This window comes from Bactrocera oleae, chromosome 4 (assembly GCF_042242935.1).
Source record: "Bactrocera oleae isolate idBacOlea1 chromosome 4, idBacOlea1, whole genome shotgun sequence".
Taxonomy (NCBI): domain Eukaryota; kingdom Metazoa; phylum Arthropoda; class Insecta; order Diptera; family Tephritidae; genus Bactrocera; species Bactrocera oleae.
The window spans coordinates 884,651-907,465 of NC_091538.1; the positions used below are offsets into that span (position 1 = coordinate 884,651).

Sequence of the window (22,815 nt, forward strand, 5' to 3'; positions counted from 1 at the left end):
CCAACCTGTACTTGTATACGTGCGCTTTCAACACCACGTTATTATAAGTAAAGGTGTTATGGTATATCATTGTATTATAAATTAACCGACACGCTTAGGCTATTCGGCCGAGAAAATGTGTTTATTATAATAGCCATTTAAGGAGCATAACATGAATTTGTCGCAAAAATTTATATGTGCCTTCATCAAGGCAACATAAAATCACTTGCCAACACTTTAAATCAGCGTATATTACTCATAGCAATGTCAATAAAGCTGGGACGTTGTCACGTTCGCGGCACCGCTGCGCTGCGTTGCTCGCAGTTATAATAAATCCTTTGGGCCACGTCATTGGTATACTCTTTTTTCTTTTGCTAACGCTTTTACATGTTACTACTCTTAAGCGAGAGCGTAGCGTGTTGGCGCTTACGAAGGTATGTGTGCTGGAGCATGCGTGCGCCTAAGCTGACAAAGATGTGACGCGCGTGACATAACTGCGTGCTTGAAAGCTGGTAGCGCACCGTTTGGGTTATAAATAAGTAAGGAGTTCTGATATTTTTTGTGAAACGAATGCAAAAGCAATACATTAAAATGATTAAAGCACGAAATCCCAAATTCGACAACAGAGAGGTACAAATTGTTGTGCAAAATGTTTTTAGTTGTTAAATCCACTGTGGACAGCATGGCGGATGGCGTGCTTTGGAGCTTAAACCTTATACGACGTTTTTGGTGGGCAGCTAAACCATTTGTACGATTGGCTGTCATCATTTCGTTGGGCAAAACAACTTTCTCCCTGCGCCTTCAGCAGCATGAGTTTCTGGGAGCGTCACAAACACAACATCTACAAGTATGGTCATATTTACGCCACACTCTACGGCCTCATGGTAATCAATTACATACCTCAGCGTCGAACCAATACATTCACGCATCGACTAGCCGTTATTTATGGGCACGCGCTCAGCGTTTGCCTGATCCTTGTGCTGCCCATTTATTTTGCTCGCCACATCTCCGTCCTTACTGAAGCGCGTGACGAGCGTGGCCACCTGTTGCTTCTGGTGAATTTCGCCAACACTTTGCTTAAATATATAACTGTTGTGGTAACGTACGTTGCCAATTTTGCACATTACGCAGCCATACGTGCCGTCACTAGAGTGCGTCAGCAGCTGGAGGATGACTTCAACAGCAGCCTACATGCGATGCCAGCATACGACGAGCGACCACGCAAACAATTCGAAGCGATGCTACTCTTTAAATTCGGCCTTATCAACGCCATGATGGCCGTACAGGTGGCGAACATACTCTACCAGCATTTTAACGGAGCACATCCGGTGCGCGTACACATCGCTGTGTACACATTTGTTCTGTGGAACTATACAGAAAATATGGCAGACTACTTTTACTTCATCAACAGCAGCGCTTTGAAATTCTACCAGCAACTCAACCAACAGCTGCGACAAGTGTTGCGCGAGAACAAACTGTTGCATTACTTTTGGCTGCGCGGTCAGCGGCGCGGCACGGTCCCGCATTTGTGCGGCTTACTATGCGACCGCCTGGATACGCTAGCGCAGCGCTACCAGCAGATAAATCGCCTCTACCAAGACAGCTTGACAATGCATCAATTCCAGATACTCGGTCTTGTCTTCATTACGCTCATCAGCAACCTCACCAACTCGTTCATTCTCTTCAATCTGTTTGTGAAGCATTCAGAGTCAGGCGCCTCACCGGCCATTGTGCTGAACGCGCTGCATGCCATCATCTTCTACGTGGACACCTACATTGTGGCGCTGGTGAGTGAGAACATCAGTCTGGAATTGCGAAACATTAATCAAACCTTGCGGCAGTTCAATCAACTGGCCGTCCTCGATGTGCGCCTGCAGCAGACGGTGAGTAAGACAAATCAAATTAAATACTTATATCCAGTTTTCATTAACGCAGGTGGAAGGTTTCGCGCTCTACATAATGAACAATCGAGTTGAGGTTCGCATCTGCGGCCTCTTTGTGCTAGATAGGAGCTTGACATACCTAACGGCGGCCGCCGCTTTGTCATATTTCATAACGCTCGTGCAATTCGATATGAATTTGACGTAAGGATTGTAAGCAAATTTTAATTGAATTCATAAAAAAATAAGCTCACGTCTGCCCGGTATTGAATTTTATAAATTTCATTGTTTTCATATAAACCATAATCGATGCGTTTAAACTCATAACAAGAAACATTTAAATATAAATATATTTTTACTTCTAGTTGAGTCTCGCCAGAAGTATAGCTAGTCATACTAAGGCGTGGGCAATTTAAAAACTCCAACATATCGGCTTAATGACAAATGAATTGCCTAAAAATAAAGCAAATTCATTTTGTTAGACTCCATTGTTGGAAATCATAAGAGCCTTTCGGTTCAAAAATAAATTTGGCGCTCAAAATAGAAGCGTAATGCTCATTTAAAGACCGCGTCAGTTTAGTTTTATAAGTCTTCGGCAAAACATAAATGTTTCAGGCGAAAGAGGATTAAATATATTTTAGGCAGTTCTATTTTTGCTTGTCTCCCGGAAGCGTTCTCTTAAAGAGCAGCGTGTTGTTGGTTCAAAGGCACAGACAAATTATGTAATTCACTTTAAAGTTCGATTGGCGCTTATCAAGCCGTGGGTGGTGTCTCTAATGCTTACGCAGGTCGAATTGAATTATATGTAAAAGTTTGAAAGCTCAGTAGCACCGGAGTGAAGACAAGAAAACGGTAACAATTGCAAAAGGCACACGGCTAAATACTTACGTTGTGGGTCCTTTTGAAGGATTAATATGAGTATAATGGGAAGGTAGCATGATTATTTTATACTCCAAAAAGTTTTTTTGACTAAAATCAACCTCCCAATATGCGATCAAATTTAAAAATCAGTACCCTACACTGATTCTTCGAGGAAGCTTTCGGCCTTGTTGAAGCTACACATCTGCTTATAAGACACTTAGTCACATAAGTTTCGTCTCTACAAACTATGCAGCTCCTTTCAAAAGCGTGGACATGTTCATTTGACCAATATATTGGCCAGTCGGTATTAAGCAGACAAAGAACCAGAGCTTTCCTCGTCCGACAGTTCATGTTCGATTAGTTGAAAGTCCCACTGTTTAATAAACAATTTAAGATGCATAACCTCATCATTGCACTAATTAAAATATCTGCTTCATCAATCAACAGATAGCCAGTCAAAGTAAAACGTTGTTAATTTATTAAAGGTTATGCATAAACTCCATCAAAGGCACGTAACAGTCGATTCGTATTACTCTGACCGCCAACACGTCGATTTTAGGTGCACCAGACCAATGTCGTTAACCGCGACGTCAACACTGACGACGGTCGCTCCGCGGCGTTGGCAACTTTATACTTACTACTTTGCTCTCGCCATCGGACTTATCGCGTTTCGTGTCGATTTTGATCAGCGCCGCGTCTATCGTTGGCCGTTCATGCAAATCTACGCCTGCACTTTAAATGCGCTGATCGTCATCACTTTGCCACTATCGTACCCCATCACCTTGTCCTACTTAAATAACCTCAACGAAAATCGTTTGATGAGAATCGTAAACATATTCAATACAATACAGATATTTTCGATTACCGCATTGGCCATAGTTTTTCGCTGGAAACGCGAGCATACAATCATCGAAATTCTAACGCGGATGCTGGACTTAGAGCGCGAGTACTTTGAGAAGTGTGTGCCTCCTGTGGTGAAGCGCAATTGCGAACAATTCTACAGCAATCGTTTACTTTGGATAAAATACTTCAGCATCATCACTCAAGGCATATACACTGCATATAACCTGTCGCTTTTAATTCCCGAAATTAATCTCATCTCGCTCCTCTATAGCTCACACATGCTCTGTTTAATCAGCGTGATTTTACACATGATCCTACATTACTTCCTCGCGATGTGGTATGTGTGGCAGCGGTTTTGCTGGTTGAATGTGCAACTGCGACGTATTTTCAATATTCTTCAACTTTTGGCCCATAAGCGCTATAGCCGCTCTTTGCGCAGGCGCCTGAGGAGTCGCTTGGCGAGAGAGTTGATTGATGTGGCGCGCGTACACCGCCAGCTCACAGGATTCGCTGAGCGTCTGACCGACTGCTACCGACTACAGATAGTCGCTGTTCTATTAAGCAAAATCATCAACAATATCTCGATCGGTTATTTGTGCTTGAAATATGGCAATAACCCTTATTTAAGGAGCCTAGGTGCATTTAACCACACGTTCAGCATTGTGGCAATTATGATGACTCTATCAGACTCATTCTACTTGGACATAATCTGCGATCGTGTGGCTATTGCCGCCCGCGAAACGTCGGAGGTATTAAAACGATTTCACGAGCTGCTTAGAGTTGACGATCCAGTTGACTATGCGGTGTGTATGACTACAAATGTAATTTATAAATGAACATTTGTGAAAACTAAACAAAATTTCTCGCAGTGTGACTTGCTTTCCCAGCATTTGCGCTTGTGCAAGCTAAGTATTAGTGTGTTTGGCGTTATCGGTGTGAATAAGCGACTTTCCTTCCTAGTCTTCGGAGGATTCGTGAAAAATGTGTTGCTTCTATTGCAGTGGGATCTGGCAAAGCAGTTCGATTAGAAGCAGAATGACCTAAGAAATGGAATATTATCTTATTTATAAATTGGTATTGGCACTTTAAGGAAAAGGAAATTATTGGTTTTTTCTTTAAACTAAAATGGGTTTTTTGACAAAAAAATAGTCTATCTAAATGGAGAGAAATTCACTTTTATATTTTTACACTCCTTTTGCTAGTAAATTTGGCTACTGATGCGGCAGAGTACGTTTTCCATGTGTGTCAACGTCGAACGTGAGCTTCGTCACTTCAAGTCAAAAACTGTATATCTGGAATTAATAATAATGAAATAAAACTTGAGACATATGAGACTAGAGGCCGAGTCTCCTAGTAAATTGTCATCGTATGCATAGGATGTGCATATACAACGAGTAACGCGGTGTTCAAACATGTTGGAGGGATATGTAAAGAATTTCACATACAATGACTGTTATTGTTTTCCGTTTTGGCAGCACACTACCAAGTCTGGATGTCAAACGCCAACGGATGGACTCTGCTGCATAGCTGCCATATTCTTTGTTGGTGTGTTTCTATTTCATTAAAGGTCCAGCATGTGCGCGCCATTAATGAAGTATTCGAGTGGGTGCCAGTTGTATGTTTCGTAGCACAAAAAGGCGAATTGCGAAGGTGCTCTTGCACCAACCACCGCTCAGCACACCAGCGCCATCAGCAGCCCATTGTCAGCGTAAAGGTGTCGCTGACAGCGCTTTCGAAACACTCCTATTATTGGCGGCTTTGACAAGAACTCGTTGGGCGAGCAATAACGCTACCTGGTGTAGATAGTTTATTTGTAATATTCCAGTTTCTGCTGCACTAAATTTTGCTTTAAGATAAATGAGAAAATCTTTTTAGACACTTGGCCAATAAGTCGTGGGTACATTTTTACATGGAAATGTGAAATAAGGAACAAATGGAAGAAAATAATCGACTCTCATCCCCTATTTCCGAGTAATATTTGTATTATCAATTTTGGTAAGACTTAGTCACCCTTTAACCTGCACGTCACACATACATATACTCGTATACACACTTTTATGTAAAAGCATATACCTTCAAATGTGTGCCAGCAATATGATTCTCTTTCACTCTTACTTCTGCGACTAAGATTGAACTTCTGCGACTATCTCTCAAATATGCAAACTAAAATTCTTATAAGACAAATCCTTCTTATTATGAACAGTGGATTTGCAAAGGTTTTCCAGCCGTTCCATCCAAGCTTTGAGCGTATCTATCGCCATGGCTTGTGGACTTTCAGCCCTGGCGTTCCCCCTTCAATAAACAAATGCATTTAGCTTCACGAACTTGCTCGAGGCTTATAAAGGAAAACCAATTCATAGCGTTAATCAAAGGTTTGCAGCGGCTCTTGTTCTTGCGCTATTCACCACAAAACTTTAACTATTCCACAGAAAATTGGCTATTATGGGTAAATGAAGATTTGAACAAATTACTTGCGACCGCGAAACATTTCTTGGCTTGATATAATTTCGTTTACACCCAAGTGAGTCTTGTTAAGGATTTCAAATACTGACAGTTTCTCGTTTCACTTGAGAATGATATTCGCCTTCATTATATTTCCCCACCTCTGATTTGGTCACCTTAATCAACACATAGTGCGGTATCTACATATGTTCGCATTATATATTATTATGTGCCATTGCAAAGAGCTCACCACCAAGCCAAGCACAATTCTCGATGAGCTGAGAAGTGGGTTCTAGGTTGGCCATTAAGACCATTCATATTTCTCATTAAAAGTAATTGTTTGTTTTGCTCAATGGCAAGTAAATAGTCAAGATAGTATAATGCAGACACACATATGATTGTTGAAGAAGCTTGTAAACATCACTAAAACACAAAATACATATATACGAGTACTTATTACTTACTTAGGTGTACACTTTGCAGTTATATCATTGTTAGCATAGTGGACATTTGCGCTGATAAAAGAAAATTGAGTTTCTTATTGGTAATAACGAGATTACAAACATATTAATGTACGTAAATATGTGCATCAGGATGGAGCGAAAAAAATTTTTTTTTTGCTTGGCCTGAGGGTAAAATTTGTAGATTATAAAAAAAAACAATTTTGGACAAAAAAAATGTTTTTTTGCTCCACCCTAATGTATATGGTTATGTATATTTTATGTATGTTTATTGTACACATATAAATTTCCATTGAACAAGGTATGAAATATGGGAAGTACAGATGCTTATTCGTAAAAACGTCCATTTAGCAGAGTCTAGTCAATACAAGCCGTTTTCAAGAGCATTAACACAAGTTGGCTTTAGAACATTAACACAAGTTGGTAAACCACAAAAAAACTTTGTTGAAAAGAGCACACATACCACCACACATACAGTCGAGCATAGACTAATGTCCAAGCCATTAAAGGATACAACGACGAAATTGACTTGTTGGACTTTATTGATCAATTTGCATGTCTCCATTTTATTTCTTCTTCTTGCTTTTATTTTCCAAAGACAGAACCGAAAACTGAATGAGAAACGACAGTATATTCTCTAGCAATTGTTCCAAGCTTTCCTCATCGTGCTCCTCCCCCACCGTTGTACTTAATTAGGAATATTGTGTTAATTGATATAACTTTGGAGTTGTGGACTTGTAATTGTTATTGTAGCTACCGAGTCCTATACATACTGCCTAATCAATTGAAACATTTAAAGGTATTTCTGTCGGAGAGTATTTAAAGCTCTGTAATGTGAAGATGTTCAGCACAGTCTGACGAAATGTTTCTTAACGTGTGGAAGCAAAAGGCCAAAGGCAATAAGCTCAGAAAACGCGGAAAATTACATCAACCGCAGCGTTTTCACTCCAAAGTGTTGAATCCCGATTATCGCAGGGATGTGGCACAAAGATTGCGTCTTGCCATTGTGGACACCTTTTGGGAGTACACACAGACAACTAAAGTAAGTGGCATATGGCTACTACGACGGAACAGAACCCATGGCGTTTCCAGGTATGCTTTATCGACACTCCGCCATGCATTTATGTACATACTATTATATATGTAAAACAAACGATCCAATAATCAACTCTGGTGGTAGATTTTTTCTGAAACAAGAAATATATGCTTTGCTAGATTTATTGATGAGTTAGGCCTTTACGTAATACTCTTATTGGAGTTGAAAGTGGAGAACGCAAGATATGACAGCATTTCCAATAAGGAAAAACTTCGTATGAAATTCATCAGAACTTCGCAAGTTAAGCTCGTTGAATATGCAACTTATAAATTATACATGTAGAATCCATATATAAATATGTTATATTGGACTTGATTTAAGTAGTGAAAGTAACGAATTGTGTTATCACTCGAATATAAATCAGGAAAAGTACTTGTAAGAGAGCTTCAATAACCTAGATAAAATAATATAACCGTTCTGAGTTTAAATTTCGTTTCACTTGAAATGTATTTGTTAATAACCTTATTATTTGTCTGTTTGAAAACCAGATGGATTTGGTCGAGTGTGCTCATCAGTCTGTTCCTGCTCGGCGTTTATTTGTCTCTACAACTGTGGCTGAAGTTCTACTCATACCCCATCTTGAACACCGTATCCAGTGACCTGGCCATAACCGACGTAGCATTTCCGGGCATTACCATTTGCAGTCCTAAGGTGGTAAATCGCGAGCGTGTACAGCGTTATATAAAGACATTGTAGGTTTAAACAAATTCATCTGACACAAAAATAAGCATGGATGCCTAAAAGATTTCAGAAGATTTTTTGGTTTTTTTTGAAAATTTGTGTGTTGATACTTCAAGCAACTGTAGTGGAAACATCTGGTATTTGCCGTTTGTTAGCTTATCTTAATGCTCTCTTGAAGGTATCCATGCAATTGAACTTGTATAAAAATATACAAAGTCTATGCTTGCATGTACATTAGGGTGTTTATTATTTCACATGTTAATTTTGTTTGCAAATGCTCCTTTAAGTTTCAGTTTTTGCCCTAAAAATAAGCATCCAACGTAAAGAAGCTCATATTTAAACCGTCCCTATATTATTTTTTTCTTACTTACTTTCTTAGTTTTTGCAATAAATTTTTTATCTGCAATGCAAATAAACCTAGAACTTTAAAAGAACGATATTCAAATACAAACATGTCCGCTCTACAAAAAGGTCTTGATAATTTTTTCATAAAAACATTCCTTTAGAAGCTATATGCAGTTAAAGTTATGCATCAAATGTACTGCATTCATATAGTACACCATGTCGTATGAGCAACACAGAATGTATACATGACTTGTATGTTATGAATACTCAGTACATTTGATGTATAACTTTAGCTGTGTATAACTTTTAAAGAAATGTTTTTATGAAAAAAATCAATAACATTTTTTGTAGAGCGAAAAGTTTTGTATCAGAACTTTTTCAAAACTGTAGATTTATTGGCTTAATGCAAAATATCAAAAAATGACATTATTATGAAATATGACTTAGGTACGGTTTAAATTGAAAATAAAGAGCTTGTTTAGGTTGGATCCTGACTTTTAGGGCAAAAACTGAAACTTCAGGGGACTATTGCAGAAAAAATCAATATGGAAAATAGCGGACACCCCAATGTACATACATATGTAAGTACAAGTATATATTTTTGATTTCAAATAAATGTGACATAGAGAAATTCCTGCTGGTATCGACCCACAAGATGTTGCCATTGGTTTGGAATATATAAACGCTTTCACCGATCAGAATTGGAAATCACCATCGCAAGATAGCTTTAAAAATGCTGACGAAGTGCTACGACTAAACAACTTAACAATTTACGACGTTGCCAGAGCAGTTAGCGGTAGTTGTAATGATTTTGTTAAACGTTGCTACTGGGGCATCAAAGAGTTCCCTTGCCGTCAGAAACACGAGTACCTGTCATTCATATCTACCACATCATTTTTAGGTCCTTGTTGCTCATTTAATTATAATCCAAAGAATCTTTCCTACGTCCCTTTTTCGGCAAATATTTTCGGCATAGATGGAGGCTTAACTATTATCGGCGTTGAGGGCTCCGAACGGAATCTTTTAACCGGCTTAATTGTGCTGGCACATCACCCTATGGACTACGTAACGGAAGCGACATCCTCGGTAACAATTACTTCGAACTCAGAGAGTTTTGTTGAAATCTCACCGACTGTACAAAGCTCTTCAACTGAAGTACTGGAATTATCGCAAGGCAAGCGTGATTGTCTAATTTCAGATGACCTCGAGTTGCATAATTATCGGCAAGCAGCTTGTTCACTCGCTTGCCGCACAGAAGCTATAATGAAAAGGTGTCAGTGCGTACCGTATCACATTCCGAATGCGAAGGCCGATTATCGAGAGTGCAAATTAAATGACAGTGTATGCTATTCCAAAAATTATGGTTTGTATATCGTTTTTCTAGCCCATACACTTGTGGATTTGTCTTAATTAGCATCTGTATCTTCTGCTATAGATGGTTTTAAAAGCGTCAAGTGCGAAAGTTGTCTACCAAACTGCTATGACGTCACATATTCAACTTTAGCCTACAAAACCGATCTGAAACTACATAATTGCTCCGTCAGCACACATTAGTAAGAGCAATAACGTTAACAGATTATAAAAAAAAATCAAATTTGTAACTTTTACAGTAGGACGAGCTTTGATACACAGGATATATTTATCGTTCGGGCTTATTTGATAAAGCAAACAGTACCGGCTATACGCAAGGTGGTGGTCATGTCTTGGATCGGTTTGTTATGTGTGTAAATGTATATACTTTGGTTATAACAGCACCTAACACGAATAACTCTGCTCTCTTTCAGCGGATTTGGGAGGAGTATTTAATTTGTGTCTAGGGATCAGCATGGTATCCCTAATAGAATTCGGATACTATTGCATACACCGTTTATACATCAATTATAAAGCACGTTGCGTTCTACTTAAACCTCTCGTTCGAGGAAATGATGAAAAATAAAGGATTTAAAGTACGATTCAATTAAAAGGTTTCAAAAATATCTTTGATAAAGATAAAAAAATTTATTTTGTAATTATCATAACATTCCTCTAATCTTAAGTTATTTATACATTTTTAAGCCTATGTAAAGATAGTTCCATCTATTCACTCTTTCTTCTTTTTGCTTGTATTAAAGTTTTTACCCCCTTTTCGTTTACTCCCGATTTTTTGAGATTTTTCTTCTTCCTTCTCAGCGTCACTGACATCATCGACGTCACTAAAGCAAATGAAATTTTAGGTTTATTACTTAAATTCACCTACTACCACTAAAAATACTTTGACTTACCAAACAGTTTGCATATTTTCAAACATATCTTCGTACTCCTTATCCTCGGGAACATTAGGTTTCACATTTTTTTTCTTTTTTGTCGAGTTTTCGTTATTATCCACGTCGTCTTCAGTTGCTTCAGTGGTACTGCAGTTGGGGTTTTCGGCTGACTGGCGTAATAAAACGCGCGTAGCTTTTGATTTAACATAGCATTGATACAACAGTACTGTAGAATCAATGTGGTGCACACGCACATAACGATCCAAAGACGCTGAAGCTAGGTATTTACCCGTAGAGTCTAATGACACATCACTGATGGCACCAGTAAATCCTTTGTAAGTATGTACGAATGTCTTCATGCGCCTTATGTCAAATGCCTGCAAATATGAAATGGGTACTAATACTGATAACAATTTATTTTTAATTTGTATCTTACCTTCATAGCGCCCATAGTAGTACCTGTGTATATGTAATTTCCATGTGCGACCAAAGTAGCAAAACTCATTTGTTCTTCTGTAGCAAAACACTGCACTGGCCGCCGTTGTTTACGTGTGTCATAAAGGCGCACATAACCATAACGAGAGCAAGTAGCCAGTGTATGTGGTGAATCTATAAATCCAACGTCACTATCCCATACAGGTACCTCCAACTGGAGGTAGTCGTTTGGCAAATTTTTTGAAGTGAATATTTGTTTTCCATCTGCTGCCATATCGAAAACCTTCAAATTATTTTGACGACCTTTACCTCCTGTAGCTACCAAATTTCGATTGGTTGGGCATTGTCGCATATGTGACATGTCGTCGCCACTACTAACAATGAGCTCTGAATCAACGCTATTTTCAATAGCTATTCGTTGCACTTGACCATTAGAAAATCCGGCGGCTAGGTAATCGTCAAAACGTGCAAAACCTACTACGGGCGCAAATTTAAGTTCGATTGTGCGTTCTACTGTGTCACTGCGGAGAGAATGCAAGTGGACACTTTCTTTAGCCCGCCCAATAAAAATCTCTGAGGTATCATTCCCAAAAGATAGCGCCGTAACCCGATCATCTTTTTCAAGCTGATTTATATCGTATAGGTTACGTTGAGCAAAGGGATTCTCCTCAGAGGCAGGAACAAACCCTGAGGAAGATGAAAATAATACAAAGGAAATTGTTTTGTATTAAATGGGCTCACATAAAAACATGTACATACATATGTATGTACGAAAATGGCCAACATGAATTGTTATGAAGATACAAGCTCATAGTTACATGCATAAAAGGAAACTTAAAATTATATGAGGTAATTTCATGCGTTTATGAATATGAATATGAATTATGTGAGAAATTAAAGATCGAAATATATAATTTTAACTTACTTTTGAATGTGCCGGTACTAGTGCCAACGTATATCTCGTGATTTTCTGTATAGTTGGGACTTTTTAAATTTGCTGTAGACCACTTCATTTTTCAGCCACAAACTTATAGAAAACCCGAAAAATATTAAAAAATGTTAAACAATAAATTTATTACAAGCAAATCGAAATACCGCGCACGTGTAACAGAACAAAACAAATCAGGAATAAAATGTACAAAAGTTACTATTGACAATTCCAAAAATGAATAGCTGTCAGAAGAAATGAACTGAATGTCAAAATCATCTGTTACGTGGATTGAGTTTTTCAACATTCGATTCAAATGTTTAATATAATTTTACGCGGAGAATAATAATTTATTAATTTGATAATATTAAAAATTCGTTTTTTTTTTAATAATTTATTCATAATATAAATAATACCTCTAATAAACAACAATTTAACAATTTTGCATATCATAAAACGAGTTCTGTCGGTATTGCAAAACTGATAATAATACCCGACGGAGGAAAGTTTACAAATTTATTTAATGAAAAAGTACATAGTTAAAACAAAATATCCGTAATAGTTTTTTTTTATTATTAGTGAAAATGTCGTTGACAAAGGTTTACGACGCGCCAACAGTTTTTAGACATTTGAACGGTATTATGAATATTTACAAGCCTGCTGGAATGAAAGCTAGGCACGTGAAAGACGCAGTTCTCCACAACATAGTCCAAGGTAAAGCTAATAGAATATAAATTGTGCAAATATCAATACCGATTATGCTTTTAGATTTAAATAATATGCAAGTACGAGAACCTCGTAAACTGGAAACACCGCTGTTAGAACCTGGAGGTGATGCAAATCCTTTGTTGCGTAAAATCCATTCGATTGATTTAGCCGACCATGTGTTAGCCACAGGCCCAAGGTATCAAATATCAGATATACGTTGTGCACAAGTCGCCGGATTGGGTATACACACGAGCGGTGTGCTATGTAATCATAACTTTCACTTTATTCTACATAAATAATTTCTTAAATGATTGTTCTCTTTATAGTGTTCGGATTGAATAAGGGCATTGGCAAGTCACACCTCATTCAACGAAATCGGCCGTTACGTGCTTTTCATATAACTGGTCGTATGGGTATCGCAACCGAAACACATTTTGCTGATTCACGCATAACGGTTAAATCCGATCATCGGCACGTGCATCCAGACCGTATAAGTGCATTAGCAGCATCGTTACAAGCATCACACCAACGTAAAATGTACGAACTCTGCGGTGTAGATTTACAATCACAAGCAGCCTATGAGATTGCTTGCAAAGGATTAATCCGTCCAGCGGATAATTCACAGCCAATTATATATGGTATTAAATTAATAGATTTTAAGCGTCCGGAATTTACAGTGGAGGTACATGCAATCAATGAAACTGAGGAGTATTTGGCATCTCTGGTGCATGAGATGGGCATTGAAATGCGTACGGTGGCACACTGCACGTCCATACGCTGCATACGACATGGCCACTTCGGTGTAGAAAATGCGCTGCTCCGACATGGTTGGAGCTTGCGAGGTGTAGTGAAGAATATGAGAGAGCAACGGAGAGTTTTGGAGCAGCATCCACATCTTTTAGAACAGGATAAAATAGAACTCAGAAGAGATTAGAAAAAAAATTTGATTCTTGTTTTGTATTATAATGTTAACTTATTTCATCTAAATATAAAATGAGAAGATATATATTTATATATAAATATTTCCTTTCATTAGACCTCAAATCATACAATATCATCAATCGGATCGCTTCGGATATTAATGATGTTATTGTTAAAGAGCGATTTTTCTTTTTAAGAGATGATTGTGGGCGAATAATTTTTGGTTAAGCTCTATTTTTACGCCCTCGTTTATCAACGGTAGAGCATTCGACAATTTTCAGAATTCGTTCTGAAAAACAAGCATTCGATCCACACCCCACTAGTGTAGACCATCAGTCGCAGAGAAACAGCAGCCCAGTAAAGACGCTAGTGACGATAACTAAGAAAATACGTGTTTAAAGCATACCATAATTACGCATATCTTTTAAATGAAAATTCTCAAATTTTGTGCCAGATAAACTCGGAACTGCATGGAAAGTGTCGAAGTGCGGAAATAATCATCGTGTGCTAAAAATAAAATATCAGTGTACAAACATATACACATATGTCATACATATAAGTATGTATGCATATGCAATTATATCCATATAAATACTCTGAAATGTGGCAGATATAAACATTTATTGAATGAATCGAAATTTATACAAACGCTAACGGGATTAAATTTTATAAAATAAAATAATATTATTTTTATTAAACAGAATTTTACGAATAGTAGAATATAAAGAAGTATTCAAACATGTCCACCTCACCACCTGAATCTCTCACGACAAGTAACTGTGCCGTGTGCCAAACACCTGCGAAGCTATATTGCTCAGCATGCAAACTAGTAAAATATTGCGGCGCTGATCATCAGAAGCAGCACTGGAAGCATCATAAAACCGAATGCCGGCCATTTCGCATAGCCAAAGACAAGGTTTTAGGTCGCTATTTAAAAGCCACGCGCTCAATTAAAGCTGGCACTGTTATTTTCGCTGAAATGCCTATTATAGTCGGTCCAAAGTGGTATCTGAATGAGCGCGAGGAGCAAGTGCCTGTTATGCCATGCGTGGGATGTTTCACACCTTGTCGTATGGGAGCACATCATTGCCCCAAGTAAGTGAGGTACACTAACAAATACAATACACGAGTGAATTTGGTATCGACAAGTCAAAATTTTGATGTATTAGTTAATTTTTAAATTTCGCCAATCGGAACTTCCGGGCAACGGAAGTAAAACTGTTTGATGTTTTACTGGTGGAAATGTGTAAAATTATACTCTGTTAGGAATAATCTGTTCTATGTTGACCGATTTCAGATGCCTTTGGCCAACGTGTTCACCGAATTGCGGTGGGTTAGACAATCCAAATCTTCATGGTCTTGAATGTTCAATATTAATGTTGGGACCTGGACCCACTTCCTCAGACCCCCGTTCACTCATGGACTACTATCGCTCTGATGCCTTGGTTGTCTTAAAATGTTTGTTGCTACAACGTCAAAATCCCAAAAAATGGTCCGAACTGATGGACATGCAAAGCCATGAGGTGGAACGCATTGGTTCCGAGTTACACGAGTAAGCGAAGTATTTTTTCCAGAGCATACAAATTATAAATATAGTATATCTACACCATATCTCACTCTACGAATGCCTAGTGATGCAGAGAAAAGGGTTGTGTCTTATCTTCAGCGAAACTTCCTACAACGCCTAAAAAGTGTGGAGCAGAAACAAAAGCAAAAATATCTGCAAGAGTATGACACAGCAGTACTACATCGTATTTGCGGTATCATTGAGACGAATTATATGTGCATCAGCTTGCCGTCTGGCATGGAGTTAAGTGGTGTTTACTACACCGCCTGCATGATGGAACACGCTTGCCAACCAAATTGTTATTTTCAATTCGATCAGCGAAATGGCTTCAGAATCTCTGTTATAGCCGGTAGAGATATTGAACGCGACGAACACCTGATTATAATGTACTCGAATATGCTGTGGGGCACTCAAATGCGCCAGGAACACCTGGTCATGACAAAGCATTTCCTCTGTAAATGTGAACGCTGCCGCGACCCCACCGAGTATGGTTCGAATTTCAGTGCAATGCTATGTATGGGCGATGAGGGCGAGTCATGCGATGGCATTCACCTGCCAAAGAATCCACTTGATATGAAAAGTGATTGGGCATGCACCAAGTGCCCTATCATGATCAATGGAGAAGAGGTGAGGTGACATATATATTTCTAATCCATACACTTACTAACTTATAATCTGCTCATACACTCACACACATATGCATGTGTATAGGTGCGATATCTTCTCACGCAAATGACCGAAGAAGTTGACAATCTTCTATCGCGCAAGCCCACAGTTAAGCAATTGGAAGCGCTGATTAACAAGCTTTCGAAGTTTTTGCATCCCCATCACTACCATTTATTCAATTTGAAGCATACGCTCATACAGTTATACGGCACCGAAATCGGCTACTCACTGAAAAGTTTAAGCGACTCACTGCTAAATAAGAAATTACAGTTGTGCGAAGAACTCTATGACATCTGCCAGAAATTGGATCCATACACTATTCGTTTGTCCATTTACGTGGGTATTATTTTGTTTGAAATGCAAACGGTGCAGATTGAGCACGGCAAACGCCTACTTGCAAACGCCACCAAGAGCGAAGAGCAATTCCTTACGGCATTGGATTATTTCAATTCCGCTCGCGAGAAACTGCTGAAAGCTGCTAAGATCTTGGAGAAGGAGCTGGATAATATGGCAGGTAGCAAATTGAGCGATGCTGTACTGAAATCACTCACCGAATTGGATACTCTAATCAACAACAATACCTAATTGGATTCACAAGTCTCAACTATCGAGCGTTTTTCAATATTAACTTTTTTTTTAAATGAAACTCATCTTAAACAACATTACGCCGCAATAGATTCCATTAATGAATATTGAATTTACTGAAAATCTCGTCGCCTTTTTAGCATGTTCTATTCGCATTTCTTTTTTATCTTCGTAAGAAAGACAAAAAAGTTTAAATAACAAAACTAATAAATTGTAATGTCTTGCGTTTTTAATTAAATTTAAATCTTGTTTACATAAGAGTCTTAACGTTTAATTAAATACAATGGATATAGCTTTTCATTCAGCATTAGTTAAATAAGTCAACTGGTTCTTGAGGGGCATCCAAGTCCCTGTACTGTGTTAATTGACGATACTTATTAGCGGGTCTGTAAGCATACAAACATAAATAGAATTGTTTTATATTTAACATACTTCACTTTTTCTTTGTAATTTATTAAAAAAGTTCTTAAGTTCATTAAATTAAAGACGAAAATTAGGAAAAGTGAGAATTAATATTGACTTCAAGCAATGGTATACGAAAGGCTTTAAGTGCTTTGAAAACTTTCTTTCCTTGGCAAATATTTTACAGAAAACAAGTTTAAACTAAACACAACCGCTAAGATAATTTAACTATTTATAAGGAAATCATAAAATGTACATGGTTAGTTATTCGCTGAATGTCATTTTATGTTTGTAGTTGTAAACAGTACATTTCCTGTGGCCTCTTTCAGATTCTACATAGTATGTGTATTTATATCGTGTTTTTTAATTTTTTATTTTTATCTGAAATGTGGCGTGTAAATATAGCAGTTGTATGTTGTTGTAGTGCTCCTACGAGTCAACACAATTTATTCGAACATATCGAAATTTGCGGGCGCGTCCAAGTCATGATAACCAATAATACGACGTTGTTGTTCCATTGGTTCTCTGTAAAAAGGTTGTACACAACAAATTTCACAATACGTTCGTAAAATATACTTTTTATAAAAGAAAAATAAAAACATAGTCAAACAACAAAAGACAGGAACCAATACAAACTACAGTTATCAATACTTTGCAATATTTACAACATAATATATCTATTTATATACATATGTATGTAAGTTCTTTAATTAAAAACTACCTGCGACCAGGTCCAAATCCTCGTCCCCCACGACCAGGCATCATCATCGGCGGCGCATAAGCCGCATATGGAGGCATAAATGATGGTGGATATGCCGGTGCTCGATAACTATTAAAATAAGAAATTTTAATCAATAAATATATTGATGAATATTGAAGCAAATGCGCCGCATAACTTACCCAAAACCACCAGACTCTGAAGTGGTTCGCTTAGTGGAACTGGCATGTTCGGGGAGTTGTGGTCGTTTGGGGTCCCGCAAATAGTTGTTAAAGAACTCCACCTCCTTACGTACTTCTTCAACCTTCTCTGTATGCTTATTGAATATGTGTTTACGTATAAATTCTGGGCCTTTGAATTTCTTGCCCGATAGCGGACACAACCACTTGTCTTTCGCCAACTCCTGAGTGTTCGCTTGTATAAACTTCTCGACTTCAGCTTCCGCATCTTTGCTTCCCAAATTTTTAAGCTCTTCATCATCTATTAGCGTCGTCTTGGCCAAAAATGTTTGCATTTTATTTTCGAAATTCTTAATATAATCCTGTATGTCATTCTGTAGAACTTTTGCTGGCGGCGGACCACGTGCGTGTATTATGCCACAACGGTTTGGCATCTCATCTTCGTAAGGGTATTCACAGTGATTGTAAAAATCAACAGAATGCACAATGCGAAGATATAAAATTAGGCTGTCAAGCACCGAAATGAGTTGCGCATCTCTTTCAATGGTTTCACCCTCGGATTCTTTATTTTCACCAGATATACCCAGTAATTCGTCTTCTTCAGCCGAAGCTTCTTCAATTAAGAAATCTGTTATATTTTGTAGAACTGGATTGTTCGACTTGAAGCCATAGGAGGCACCGGCATCATCAATGCCTTTGGGGTTCTCCATGTTTTGATCGCCATGATCCTCTAAACTCTTATCCTGTCAAAAGATAGTTATTTAGCTATACAAATAATAAACATATATCTAAATATTTACCCATAGCTTAAATTTCTCATCTAAATTCATCGCAATCTTCGCACATAATTTGATGTCAGCGCGCACAATAGTTTTATGCCCCGTCATACCATTTACTGGACGCACCCGTCGACTTAGGTCACGATTCACAATTGCACCCATTTCGCAATCACGCAGCCTAGTATTATTCAAATTCCAACAAATCTCTTTTATGTTCACATCCCGTTTGAATGTTACCCAGCCGCGACGGTACCAGCGGCGATCCACCAAGGGATCTGCAATAGCTACACGCAGATATCCATCAAAACGTTGGCATAAAGCTTCAATTTCCGCTTTGGTAATCGATGGAGCTAGATTTCGCAAGAAAATAGACGAAGTTCGGTGAAGCGCCCGTGGTTGTGGACCATCCTTTACATTGTCCAAATCGATAGTCTCAGGCTGCTCTTCGGTATCAATTGTTTTGTCTTTTTCTTCGCTAGTTTCCTTATTTTCACTTGAAAGTGAATCATCCTGGTCGTCTTTATTTTCTTCGTTCTTGGAGTCTTCAGTATTTGGGCTTATTGCTTTCATACCTGTATCGTCAGGTACTGTTTCATCAACATTGTCAGAATCAATTTTTTCATTAAGTGATTCTCCATTACTCTTTTCTGCAACTTCTACAGACAAATCTTCTGTATCCATACCATTTTGGGTGACCTCTGACTTGTTTTCGTCCTCTCCAATGGATATATTTTCAACCGTAGCAATTTCTGAATCTTTTGTCTCTTCTTTTATCTTACTTTCATCTTCTTCCTCTTTGTCTGCCAACTTTTCCGTCTCTTTATCTTCTTTCACACTACCCAAATCATATTTGTCTTTCACTTTTTCATCATCGTCTTCGTCACTAGAGCTGGAGCTACTGGAATCCGAATCAGAAGATGATGAAGATGATGACTCAGAACTGGTACGTTTCCGTTTTAAGGACTTCTTGTCTTTACTCTTTTCATCTTCATCACTTTTATCTTCGTCGTCCGAAATATCTTTTTTCTTGTCATGTTTGTTATTTGTAGTTTTGCTATCAACGTCTTCTTCGTCCCAGTTCTCTTCATCATCTGAAATAGGTGCGCGACGTATCGGCCGTGGTGACACCACTTTCGGTTCATCCTCTTCTTCATTGCGTTTTTTGCCAACTGAAGTAATAATGACATCATCATCGTGTTCGGGCTTCTTATCAAAAGACCGATCCGGAAAGATGTATTCTCGGGGTTTTTCATCTAGAATTTTCAAATCCTCATCCGTGCCACCTTCTAATTTAATAACCACCGTATCAAGCAAACGCAACAAAGGATCCGTTTGCGATGTATCAATTGATACTGCTTTCACCTGGCCATTTTCCAAAAGTTCATTAAAAACTTCAACCCGGTTCTGAAATAAAGAAATATCAGGTATGTATTAACAATTACAATTTTGTGTAGTTACAGTATAATACCTTCAAGAAGCCCAATTGCTCTTCCTTACGTTTAACGCTGTCTAAGGGATGGTATTTATTTTTAAACCTGTTTAAATGAAATTAAAAATAAAAAAATTATTTTTACATCGTTTAAGTATTAAAATGTATGAGAATATATATACATGTATTCCTTTCTTAGTATTATTATTTAACATAAAGCACGAAGGCGGAAGACAAGGTCTTCATGTCACTGGTTGTTAAATTCAATTAGCTATAGATGTTAAATTTTCGAAGATTCATCATTGCTAGTAAGCTAAAAAAAAATTGCAATTTTCACTCGGTACAGAAGTAGTTGTAAAGTGCCATATCATTTAAATTTAATTAAGAGTTAAATACCCAAATCTTACCTCTTGGTCAAAAATTTTTCATATCTTATTTGTATGTGTATTTCGTTTGAATTTAAAAGCGGATAAAATTAAAACGCGATCAAATTAACACACTAGAGCATTGCTCGCCCAGTGCAAAAGTTACAAAAATTCGAAGATCTCGATATATATTTCTGAATATATACGAGCAGCGCGAAAACGAGAATGTGATAGTAGTAGTGGTAGTTGGGAACATATTGTAGTAGCTACGTGCGTGAGCGTGTGTAGCCTTTTCGCTAAAATTGAGCTGCTGCTGCAACCAGCTGCACAATATTTTGCACATACATAAGTTTAACAGCAAATCTCAAGTAACGTATAGCTCCCCATACGCAAATAGCTGTAGAGAAAAACTTTATTATACAAAACTTTACAATAATTGTAAATCATATCAAAAAATTGTAAAGGAAATATTCAAATAAAAAAAAATTAAATGTATGTGATTACATACACATAATAAAAGAAAGTTAACAAAATCTTTTATTTTCCATGTTGCATTGGTTTTCATTTCTAACATACTATAGACTTTGAGCAGCAACAAACAATGATAAAACTACTTAACCATAAGCAATCTGGATTTCGTTTGTTAATTTTCTTTAATATTTATAATGCCTTACCATTCCTCGTCTTTGTGAGCGACGAAAAATTCATTTAATTGTTGGCGCTTGAACTCAGTTTTATATTCACTATATTTTTTCAAGACTTCGGAGTCAGAAATTCCATCATCTTGTGTATCTAAAAATTGTTTTAACGTTAACATCGCGGGCTGTGTTTGCAAATCGTTTGAGCTTTGTGACTCCCGAGGCGCATGTGGTGCATGACCATGGCCACCGTAACCGCCGTGATAACTATGTGCAGCATAATGTTCATTCCAAGCATGCATAAGATAAGGATCATATCCTGTATTAAAACAGAAGACCATAATTTAAACAAATGGCATTTAAATATAACTCTCATGTGTATACCATAACGTGGAGTTGCACGCATGTCATCACCCCAGTCCGGTCGCATTCGTTTTGCCGGGGGCATTTCCCGACCAGGAGAGCCATAACGTTCACGACCGCCGCTACGATACTCTCGATAATCTGGCCTAGGCCTGCCACCGCTTCCACTTCCACCGCCTCCTCGGAAAGGATTACTGTAACAAAAATGTTGCTTATTTATATATACAAAGTAGAATGAAGATATTTCTACTTACCGCTCTGCCCAGTCATCACGCCCACTTCCAGCAGTGCCTCCACCACCGCGACGGTCCTCACGACGTTCTGAACGGTAGCTATCCCCCGAGCTGCGCTCGCCACGGAATTTATCACGACGTTTGCGATCGTACTCATCATCTGAATCGGCCATTATCTATCAGGTGTAAATAAAAAAAAAATTAGTTTTAAATACACAAAACGTGTTCATATGTATGTACATTCTAAAATTGTAATACGGGAAAAATAAAGCGAGTTTAACAAGTGAAAGCGCCGAACATAACCTCAACATGAATTGATGATAACAGCAACTTTTTCAAAGACACATTTTTTAACACCGAATTCAATTATAAATTGATTTTTTACTTCTTTTCACATTTGCTTTTGCTAATTTCACTTTACATTGTTTATAAAGCATACATTTGTACGCCCATATACATAACATATTACACGCACTCTTTTTACCAAATCGGCAAGTTACTTTACTTTCACAATAATATTTATTATTTAAATAATATAAAATACACAATATTACAATCACTTACCAAGAAGTTCTCAAAAAAACTCACAGAAAAAGACGCTGATGAACACCAAAGGAACGTGAAGTTGGTATATTTTCAGCAATGGTTGACGTATAAATGACACATAATCATCGCTTTACAGACAGCACGAACTGCTGAAAGTCAGCGCGTATTGTTTAAGCATTGATTCTACAGATGGCGCTTTTCAAAATAGGGTAATTCTAGTGAAAATGTCTTCGGAAAACAATATATAGTTTGTTTCATTATGTTATATTTTTATTTTGTGTAAAGACTTACCTTATCTTACTTAGAGAAAAATTAAACGAAGCCGTTTTCATACATTTGTAATCTGCATATGTATAAGTAAATGTCAAGCAGTGCCAATAAAGAAATTTTTTCTTGGTATGTTCACAAAACAAATGATATTTACATAAAATATTTATAAAATATAAGTTTGTTTACATTAACTATACACATTACATGATATACTTAAGTACATACGCATATACACATATACTACATTCATAC

General features: G+C 37.7%; 7 protein-coding genes and 1 long non-coding RNA gene across 11 annotated transcripts; 5 read left to right on the forward strand and 3 right to left on the reverse strand.

Moving 5' to 3' along the window:
* The first annotated feature begins 684 nt into the window (after positions 1-684).
* Positions 685-2,067, forward strand: Gr10a (Gustatory receptor 10a). The gene is made up of 2 exons (XM_014236435.3): positions 685-1,862; positions 1,915-2,067. Exons 1-2 carry the CDS (start codon positions 789-791, stop codon positions 2,065-2,067), a joined length of 1,227 nt encoding a protein of 408 aa, XP_014091910.2. The 5' UTR covers positions 685-788.
* A 1,108-nt stretch (positions 2,068-3,175) lies between these two features.
* Positions 3,176-3,670, reverse strand: LOC138857180 (uncharacterized). Its single transcript, XR_011396203.1, has 2 exons — positions 3,586-3,670; positions 3,176-3,507 (listed from the first exon to the last, which is right to left on the reverse strand). It is a non-coding gene; the product is annotated as an uncharacterized lncRNA (long non-coding RNA).
* On the forward strand, positions 3,293-4,591 carry LOC118683125 (gustatory receptor for bitter taste 22e-like). Its single transcript, XM_036374478.2, has 2 exons — positions 3,293-4,366; positions 4,433-4,591. The coding sequence occupies exons 1-2, from the start codon at positions 3,293-3,295 to the stop codon at positions 4,589-4,591; spliced, it is 1,233 nt and encodes a 410-aa protein (XP_036230371.2).
* A 2,737-nt stretch (positions 4,592-7,328) lies between these two features.
* Positions 7,329-10,540, forward strand: ppk6 (pickpocket 6). Its single transcript, XM_014236434.3, has 6 exons — positions 7,329-7,558; positions 8,051-8,254; positions 9,215-9,951; positions 10,024-10,141; positions 10,199-10,308; positions 10,373-10,540. Exons 1-6 carry the CDS (start codon positions 7,329-7,331, stop codon positions 10,522-10,524), a joined length of 1,551 nt encoding a protein of 516 aa, XP_014091909.2. The 3' UTR covers positions 10,525-10,540.
* Positions 10,541-10,566: 26 nt separating this feature from the next.
* l(2)k09848 (lethal (2) k09848) lies at positions 10,567-12,396 on the reverse strand. Its single transcript, XM_014236482.3, has 4 exons — positions 12,192-12,396; positions 11,268-11,953; positions 10,850-11,208; positions 10,567-10,780 (listed from the first exon to the last, which is right to left on the reverse strand). The coding sequence occupies exons 1-4, from the start codon at positions 12,277-12,279 to the stop codon at positions 10,669-10,671; spliced, it is 1,245 nt and encodes a 414-aa protein (XP_014091957.3). The 5' UTR covers positions 12,280-12,396; the 3' UTR covers positions 10,567-10,668.
* Positions 12,397-12,506: 110 nt separating this feature from the next.
* Positions 12,507-13,922, forward strand: LOC106618661 (pseudouridylate synthase TRUB2, mitochondrial). Its single transcript, XM_014236483.3, has 3 exons — positions 12,507-12,908; positions 12,963-13,166; positions 13,229-13,922. Exons 1-3 carry the CDS (start codon positions 12,779-12,781, stop codon positions 13,834-13,836), a joined length of 942 nt encoding a protein of 313 aa, XP_014091958.3. The 5' UTR covers positions 12,507-12,778; the 3' UTR covers positions 13,837-13,922.
* A 103-nt stretch (positions 13,923-14,025) lies between these two features.
* Positions 14,026-17,535, forward strand: SmydA-5 (SET and MYND domain containing, arthropod-specific, member 5). Its single transcript, XM_070108995.1, has 5 exons — positions 14,026-14,382; positions 14,525-14,918; positions 15,121-15,375; positions 15,456-16,017; positions 16,102-17,535. Exons 2-5 carry the CDS (start codon positions 14,563-14,565, stop codon positions 16,639-16,641), a joined length of 1,713 nt encoding a protein of 570 aa, XP_069965096.1. The 5' UTR covers positions 14,026-14,382; positions 14,525-14,562; the 3' UTR covers positions 16,642-17,535.
* Ars2 (arsenic resistance protein 2) lies at positions 16,853-22,417 on the reverse strand. 4 transcript variants are annotated; one of them, XM_014236478.3, is made up of 9 exons: positions 22,312-22,417; positions 21,769-21,923; positions 21,536-21,708; positions 21,188-21,470; positions 20,188-20,254; positions 18,741-20,123; positions 17,944-18,683; positions 17,765-17,872; positions 16,853-17,027 (listed from the first exon to the last, which is right to left on the reverse strand). In XM_014236478.3, the coding sequence occupies exons 2-9, from the start codon at positions 21,918-21,920 to the stop codon at positions 16,949-16,951; spliced, it is 2,985 nt and encodes a 994-aa protein (XP_014091953.3). In that variant the 5' UTR covers positions 21,921-21,923; positions 22,312-22,417; the 3' UTR covers positions 16,853-16,948. The 4 variants fall into 4 exon arrangements, 3 of the variants coding, with proteins under 3 accessions (XP_014091953.3, XP_014091952.3, XP_014091954.3); XM_014236477.3 differs by having other exon boundaries at positions 16,853-17,568; XM_014236479.3 differs by having other exon boundaries at positions 16,853-17,568; positions 22,336-22,400.
* Positions 22,418-22,815: the final 398 nt, after the last annotated feature.

What these genes read in the sequence shown, in the direction of transcription:
- Gr10a (XM_014236435.3), top strand. Translation starts at nt 789, where the DNA reads ATGAGTTTCTGGGAGCGTCACAAACACAACATCTACAAGTATGGTCAT. An exon ending in ATGTGCGCCTGCAGCAGACG is followed by an intron (nt 1,863 to 1,914) that starts GTGAGTAAGACA and finishes TCATTAACGCAG; the next exon opens with GTGGAAGGTTTCGCGCTCTA.
- LOC118683125 (XM_036374478.2), top strand. Translation starts at nt 3,293, where the DNA reads ATGTCGTTAACCGCGACGTCAACACTGACGACGGTCGCTCCGCGGCGT. An exon ending in ACGATCCAGTTGACTATGCG is followed by an intron (nt 4,367 to 4,432) that starts GTGTGTATGACT and finishes AATTTCTCGCAG; the next exon opens with TGTGACTTGCTTTCCCAGCA.
- ppk6 (XM_014236434.3), top strand. Translation starts at nt 7,329, where the DNA reads ATGTTTCTTAACGTGTGGAAGCAAAAGGCCAAAGGCAATAAGCTCAGA. An exon ending in ATGCTATTCCAAAAATTATG is followed by an intron (nt 9,952 to 10,023) that starts GTTTGTATATCG and finishes CTTCTGCTATAG; the next exon opens with ATGGTTTTAAAAGCGTCAAG. An exon ending in GTCTTGGATCGGTTTGTTAT is followed by an intron (nt 10,309 to 10,372) that starts GTGTGTAAATGT and finishes GCTCTCTTTCAG; the next exon opens with CGGATTTGGGAGGAGTATTT.
- LOC106618661 (XM_014236483.3), top strand. Translation starts at nt 12,779, where the DNA reads ATGTCGTTGACAAAGGTTTACGACGCGCCAACAGTTTTTAGACATTTG. An exon ending in TCTCCACAACATAGTCCAAG is followed by an intron (nt 12,909 to 12,962) that starts GTAAAGCTAATA and finishes TTATGCTTTTAG; the next exon opens with ATTTAAATAATATGCAAGTA. An exon ending in ACACACGAGCGGTGTGCTAT is followed by an intron (nt 13,167 to 13,228) that starts GTAATCATAACT and finishes TTCTCTTTATAG; the next exon opens with TGTTCGGATTGAATAAGGGC.
- SmydA-5 (XM_070108995.1), top strand. Translation starts at nt 14,563, where the DNA reads ATGTCCACCTCACCACCTGAATCTCTCACGACAAGTAACTGTGCCGTG. An exon ending in GGAGCACATCATTGCCCCAA is followed by an intron (nt 14,919 to 15,120) that starts GTAAGTGAGGTA and finishes GACCGATTTCAG; the next exon opens with ATGCCTTTGGCCAACGTGTT. An exon ending in TCATGATCAATGGAGAAGAG is followed by an intron (nt 16,018 to 16,101) that starts GTGAGGTGACAT and finishes GCATGTGTATAG; the next exon opens with GTGCGATATCTTCTCACGCA.
- Ars2 (XM_014236478.3), bottom strand. Translation starts at nt 21,920, where the DNA reads ATGGCCGATTCAGATGATGAGTACGATCGCAAACGTCGTGATAAATTC. An exon ending in CGTGATGACTGGGCAGAGCG is followed by an intron (nt 21,709 to 21,768) that starts GTAAGTAGAAAT and finishes TTTTTGTTACAG; the next exon opens with TAATCCTTTCCGAGGAGGCG. An exon ending in TCAGAGTCTGGTGGTTTTGG is followed by an intron (nt 17,873 to 17,943) that starts GTAAGTTATGCG and finishes TTATTTTAATAG; the next exon opens with TTATCGAGCACCGGCATATC.